At 35.9% G+C, this 7,358-nt stretch overlaps 1 protein-coding gene across 1 annotated transcript; it reads left to right on the top strand.

Moving 5' to 3' along the window:
* The first annotated feature begins 486 nt into the window (after positions 1 to 486).
* On the top strand, positions 487 to 4,482 carry LOC144442575 (octanoyl-[acyl-carrier-protein]:protein N-octanoyltransferase LIPT2, mitochondrial-like). Its single transcript, XM_078131955.1, has 3 exons — positions 487 to 751; positions 2,647 to 3,122; positions 4,206 to 4,482. Exons 2-3 carry the CDS (start codon positions 2,648 to 2,650, stop codon positions 4,427 to 4,429), a joined length of 699 nt encoding a protein of 232 aa, XP_077988081.1. The 5' UTR covers positions 487 to 751; position 2,647; the 3' UTR covers positions 4,430 to 4,482.
* Positions 4,483 to 7,358: the final 2,876 nt, after the last annotated feature.

Here is a 7,358-nt window from a genome sequence, read left to right as displayed (position 1 = left end):
TTTGTTTTAGATGAATATACTGTCAAGGGAAAGTAAATGTATAACTCAAACAAGCCAATCCACATTGCCAAGTCACAGAATGTTGCATCAAGTGGTATATGAATACAAATATACGGTTTATTGGAGTTGTTGCATATATTGTGACTCAGTTCGCTACCTCATTCCCTGCAATACATTCTAGGATAACTTTAAAAGTTGATTCATGTCAATAAAACAGGCTTGCTCACAAATATTGAAAATATTAGCGTTGCCTTAGACGGCGCACAAAAAAATCCTCCTGCCCCCCTCCCTCCAGAAATCAAATGGTTCTCCCCTTACAGTCCTCGGCGCTTCACATAGCTAAAATTAGGGTTGTTTTATATGTACCGATATCTACTGCATATAATCATGATAATTGTACTCGAACACTCGAATATCCTTGTAGTGTGCGCCCTCATCGATCACATAGAGCTAACCATTCGTTCACTTAATGCAAAGCCAGCCTAGCCCGGGCTTCGCATTAACTCGCTTCCGAAAGTCACCGGTAACGGTATTTTTTGAATATCATAAATACGTTATTATTTTGTATTATGATCATCCTAGACTAGAATATCATCACCCTGGAATGAAATATTAGTTCACAAGTGACTGTGGGTATGGCATGACGTTGAGAGGTCATCGAACTAAGCCACCACAACACAAGGAAGTCGTGTGCATGCTAGTGGTAACTATCTGGTACTCGATCGTGGGCGTGTTAATGAGGTATTCTCAGGTAAGCATTCAAATGCCCGTGTGTGTCTTTTGTAGACTGTTTGACAAAGCCATATCCACGTGAATTCTTTGGCAACTTAGCTAGTAGCTAGAGCTGTACCAGTGCCACTACACCGTGTGACCAGTGTCACTACCAGTGTACCACTGTACCAGCATTCACACGATCTCAATCTCCTCCTGTGATCTCAACATGTCATATAGTACGTCTAGTTTCTAATCCTATACACGATCGTTACGATTTATAGCTTCACTCACAGAACCACAGGTTATTGCTCGCAAGCCAGAGAAGTATTATTTCTAAGTAAAATAAAGCCTGTGGGTGGCTCGTTAAGAACGTTGCCGTAAAACAGGCCGTGGTTTGCGACGATGCACAGGATGGTCATCAGACTAAACATATGTCATGTCGACCGACATTCGATAAACACATACAGAACCATGTGAGATTGGTCACCAGCCTTGACGTACTTTATTTAGGTCCCGAGGGGCTGTACGCCAAAACTCCTTTGTCACCATGTCTCGTATTACGTTATGTCATCACAGCCTCGTCAATGTCACTTCATTTTTGACGAGCTAGCTGCCGTAGATGGCAGCACACTTTACTAGCAGTAGCTCAGCTTCCTCCCTTTGTTCAACCAAAATACAGTGGCGTTCAACCATATGATACGTAATAGACACGGTATGTGATATAAACAGTCAATTGTTGTTCAACTTAGACCATTTTTTAAAAAAGCAAAACTGAATTATTTTAACACTCAGAATCTCGCAAAAGATCACGAATCACAATCCCTTCGTGTTGGTTGTGGGGCGCATGGTGGGACTCAGAGAATTCTAGAATTTTACCAATGTACATTTTGTTCTCACAGCTGTTTTCAGCATTGTGTGGCGATTTGGTTGAAGAGGTTACTTCTAAGTTTGTAATAAAATGATTGTGTTATTTCTTATAATCCCTTGCCTTGTGTATAAGGTCTCTCTATTTTAGAAAGGTAGCATGATGCAGGTTTGGTATTTAAGAGAGGTAACATGATGCAGGTTTGGTATTACTTTTCTTGGTCCCTTGAATGAAATGCAGGTGAGATCCAATCTGCAGGTCATACTTGTATTCCCCCTTAGAGACTCAAGTATCTGCATATATCTACTCACAGTTAATAACAAGCAGTTTCAGAAATCGATTTACATTTTTGTCTGTTTAACTAAATGTACCTCATTCCACAGTCACACTACGTTGAAGTACAGAATTGTCAGACAAACTGAAAATAAGGCAGTACAAACTGTCATGTAACAATTATTATTAGAAAACATACAACAATATCCAACTATGTCTTTTACAAGCTAGTAATAGTACAAGTACCAGTAAATATAAAAGTTACAATAATCAAATCACAGATAACAATATTACCTTGGAAACCCCTACATTATATTGTGTTATTCTACAGCACTATTGGCAGTTTTCATGTTGATCTTTTGATCCAATATAGCAAAACAAGTTATTCTTGTTTGGGTGATGTATTACAAAACAAATGATACAAACATAGCAGTTAAATTTATGCACATAAAAAAATGTTATCTGTTGTCATGGTAATGAAGACAACTGAATAATTGACTACTGGCCAGAATGTAAACAATGTTGATCACTCCAGAGAGTATAATATTTCATACTGTCTTGCCAGTAAATTGGAACTAAATAATCTCATCCCATGTTTGGTTGTGTTAATTTATGTGAAAAATGTCGGACAATCACATCTTTGACATGTCATTAATTGCAGAGTGTACAATATATTATAAGTAAGTTAGTATATCAAACAGAGTTTTTAAAAGAAAACCATTCCAGTTGCACTAATTAGTATAACTTTAATAATGTAATCCTATGTTTCTTTGTTTTATTTACACTCGGTGCAGGATGTTGACAAACAAGACCACAGTTTTCCTGCGAAATCTTGGAAGAATTAGGTATGAGGAGGCCTGGAAAATACAACGACAAGAAGTTCGGAAACATTTGGATTATTTGTTATTAGGTAAACAAAAGAATGATGTGAAGAAACCAAACAATATGTTGTTGGTATGTGAACATGATCCAGTATATACTGTGGGAATACGTGATAAAGTTTACCAACCCAAAGATGAGAAATATTTGAAAGACTTAGGAGCAGAGTTTTATAGAACAGACAGAGGTGGTCTTATTACTTTCCATGGGCCTGGACAATTAGTTGCATATCCTATCTTGAACCTTACTGACTTTAACAAGAAGAGTATACGTTGGTATGTGTGTCAGCTAGAACAATGTGTTATACAGACATGTCAGTATTATGGGATAGATGCACACACAATGCCAGATACAGGAGTCTGGGTTAAAGATAATAAAATTGCTGCCATAGGTAAGTTGTGCACCAAATGTGTGCCATGGTTACGTGGTATTAAATAGTGACAGCAAATATCGACATGACCCAGGTCTGTGCTTGGACAGCCCTCATGTTTCTGATATCTCCATTTTACCCCAACCTGGCACATATGTCATAAACTATAGCATAGGGGACTTATTTACAATTTGCATAATAACTTTGAAGTTATTACAGTTATTTATAACTTTGAAGTTTGAACAAAATGTAACTATTACAGTGTCTACACCTTCCAATGTATATAGAGGTTTCTTATAAGACATATAGGTGTGGCCATTTAATCAATTTATTCCTGGCCCATAACTTTTGAAGTTTTACACATGTACATTATCTATAGACATCAGTCAAGTGTTGTACACCTATATAATATTACATAATAAGTGACCCTTTCAGTTCAGAAACGGTAACCTTTGACCTTGACCAATGGAGTTTGCAGTCACATAGTAATTTATCAAATGAATTTGAAGTTGTCTTTTCTTATGGGTATCTATTGAATATATTGTTGGCTGTCTGATCAAAAAAGACAAAAAAATCCAGTTACAGCTAGTGCAGCTTTAAAAGAACTGTGGTGTTAACTTAGGGTAACTTAGGGGGTCTATGTCTTAGAATGTAGTTTGTTGACTTGTTAGAACTGTGGTGTTGGGGTAACTTAGGGGATCTATGTCTTAGAATGTAGTTGTTGACTTGTTAGAACTGTGGTGTTGGGGTAACTTAGGGGGTCTATGTCTTAGAATGTAGTTAATTGACTTGTTAGAACTGTGGTGTTGGGGTAACTTAGGGGGTCTATGTCTTAGAATGTAGTTGTTGACTTGTTAGAACTGTGGTGTTGGGGTAACTTAGGGGGTCTATGTCTTAGAATGTAGTTAGCTGACTTGTTAGAACTACTAATCCTTTTGTATCTATTCATAACGTGTGTCTAGTACGTCATGACAACATGTGTTTATGTCACTGGTTCTGCTGTGTATGAGTCAAAACATTCAAAATTGACATTACTTTCCCCAATTTTTCTTTGATATTACTGGTACTGGTATATAATTGTGTGATTACTATCTTGTGTTGTAGGTATTCACTGCAGTCGATACATCACATCCCATGGATTGGCTGTTAATTGCAACACTGACCTAGGTTGGTTTCAACACATAGTGCCTTGTGGTATTGTTGGGAAAGGAGTCACATCTCTAAGTAAAGAACTCAACCGACAAGTTACTATACAGGATTTACTACCAAATTTCATAAATGCATTTGAGAGAGTCTTTACTTGTAGAGTACTGAAAGATGTAGAATAATAACTATTGTAGAATAATCCAAAGCAAATATCTCATCAAAGATATTCTGTTTAATTTTGGAGATCAATCTGATTAAAATCTGATATGGTGAATAATATGGTTCCATTTCTTTATTTAACTGTATTTCGTTCTTTTAGTGTTGGTTGTTTATCGATTTTGTTGTTTTGAGAGTGATCGCCACCTTCCCACCTTTCGCTGCCTTCTTAGCTAAAATTGAGTAATACACATTGTATTCACATCAGATTATTTAGAGATAATATGTTGTGTGGAGAGAGTATATTAAAGTGGCTATATTTATGAGCATTGGGTATTTAGTTTGGATTTTTGATTTATAAAACAACTTTAGTAAGTTTTTCTGCTTAAAACAGCAATGTGAAATAACATAAGCCAAGTCTTTGTTTGTAATTCTAAACTTTAAAAATATGTATAAAATATTTTACTTTACTACGTACAATAACAAATTTTTTACACTGTTTGCAATTTCTTTTTGCAATTAATTGAGTATCTAGTCTGGATGGCAACTGTGGTTTCTAACCATAAAGGTATAAATCATAACGATACAGTATAAGAACTAGACTATTAAAGTAACAAACAAGGTCTTGGTATATGTTATGTTACATTATTTTTTCAAGTAGAAAAACTTAGTAAAGTTGTTTTATAAATGAAAAATCCAAAATCAATACCCAAATCTCATCCATATGGCCACATTAATAGCTATAGTGATTTGATCATTTCTATCAATTAATAGCTATAGTGATTTGATCATTTCTATCAATTAATTTTACTAATGTTTTGAAATCACTGAAAATTTGTTGGCTTCCATCTTTATATATACAACAATGGACGACCAACTTAGCCTGTCTCAAGCTGTGCTAAAACTACCTACTAGCAGCAAGTTTCTCACGATAAATCCTTTAGTTTTGACCACTTGATTCCATGTAATGGCATTACCGCTACACAGAACAGATCAACCAAGACAAGACCCACAAGGTAGTTTATAACATACATACCCACAAGGTAGTGTATAACATACATACCCACAAGGTAGTGTATAACATGCATACACACAAGGTAGTTTATAACATACATACCCACAAGGTAGTGTATAACATACATACCCACAAGGTAGTTTATAACATACATACCCACAAGGTAGTTTATAACATACATACCCACAAGGTAGTGTATAACATACATACCCACAAGGTAGTTTATAACATACATACCCACAAGGTAGTGTATCACATACATACCCACAAGGTAGTTTATAACATACATACCCACAAGGTAGTTTATACATACATACCCACAAGGTAGTTTATACATACATACCCACAAGGTAGTGTATAACATACATACCCACAAGGTAGTTTATAACATACATACCCACAAGGTAGTTTATAACATACATACCCACAAGGTAGTTTATAACATGCATACACACAAGGTAGTTTATAACATACATACCCACAAGGTAGTGTATAACATACATACCCACAAGGTAGTGTATAACATACATACCCACAAGGTAGTTTATAACATACATACCCACAAGGTAGTGTATCACATACATACCCACAAGGTAGTTTATAACATACATACCCACAAGGTAGTGTATAACATACATACCCACAAGGTAGTGTATAACATACATACCCACAAGGTAGTGTATAACATACATACCCACAAGGTAGTGTATAACATACATACCCACAAGGTAGTGTATAACATACATACCCACAAGGTAGTGTATAACATACATACCCACAAGGTAGTGTATAACATACATACCCACAAGGTAGTTTATAACATACATACCCACAAGGTAGTTTATACATACATACCCACAAGGTAGTTTATAACATACATACCCACAAGGTAGTTTATAACATACATACCCACAAGGTAGTTTATAACATACATACCCACAAGGTAGTGTATAACATACATACCCACAAGATAGTGTATAACATACATACCCACAAGGTAGTGTATAACATACATACCCACAAGGTAGTGTATAACATACATACCCACAAGGTAGTTTATAACATACATACCCACAAGGTAGTGTATAACATGCATACCCACAAGGTAGTGTATAACATACATACCCACAAGGTAGTGTATAACATACATACCCACAAGGTAGTTTATACATACATACCCACAAGGTAGTGTATAACATACATACCCACAAGGTAGTGTATAACATACATACCCACAAGGTAGTGTATAACATACATACCCACAAGGTAGTGTATAACATACATACCCACAAGGTAGTTTATACATACATACCCACAAGGTAGTGTATAACATACATACCCACAAGGTAGTGTATAACATACATACCCACAAGGTAGTGTATAACATGCATACCCACAAGGTAGTGTATAACATACATACCCACAAGGTAGTTTATAACATACATACCCACAAGGTAGTGTATAACATGCATACCCACAAGGTAGTTTATAACATACATACCCACAAGGTAGTGTATAACATACATACCCACAAGGTAGTGTATAACATACATACCCACAAGGTAGTTTATAACATACATACCCACAAGGTAGTGTATAACATACATACCCACAAGGTAGTGTATAACATACATACCCACAAGGTAGTTTATAACATACATACCCACAAGGTAGTTTATAACATACATACCCACAAGGTAGTGTATAACATACATACCCACAAGGTAGTGTATAACATACATACCCACAAGGTAGTTTATAACATGCATACCCACAAGGTAGTGTATAACATACATACCCACAAGGTAGTGTATAACATGCATACACACAAGGTAGTTTATAACATACATACCCACAAGGTAGTGTATAACATACATACCCACAAGGTAGTTTATAACATACATACCCACAAGGTAGTGTATAACATACATACCCACAAG

This window comes from Glandiceps talaboti, chromosome 11, assembly GCF_964340395.1.
Source record: "Glandiceps talaboti chromosome 11, keGlaTala1.1, whole genome shotgun sequence".
Lineage (NCBI taxonomy): Eukaryota > Metazoa > Hemichordata > Enteropneusta > Spengelidae > Glandiceps > Glandiceps talaboti.
The sequence above is the reverse complement of the archived record's forward strand: the minus strand, read 5'-3'. Positions and strand labels throughout refer to the sequence as shown.

Bases quoted from the DNA above. Each gene is read 5' to 3' on its own strand.
- LOC144442575 (XM_078131955.1), top strand. From the start codon at position 2,648: ATGTTGACAAACAAGACCACAGTTTTCCTGCGAAATCTTGGAAGAATT. The intron at 3,123-4,205 runs GTAAGTTGTGCA...CTTGTGTTGTAG, and splicing joins TAATAAAATTGCTGCCATAG to GTATTCACTGCAGTCGATAC.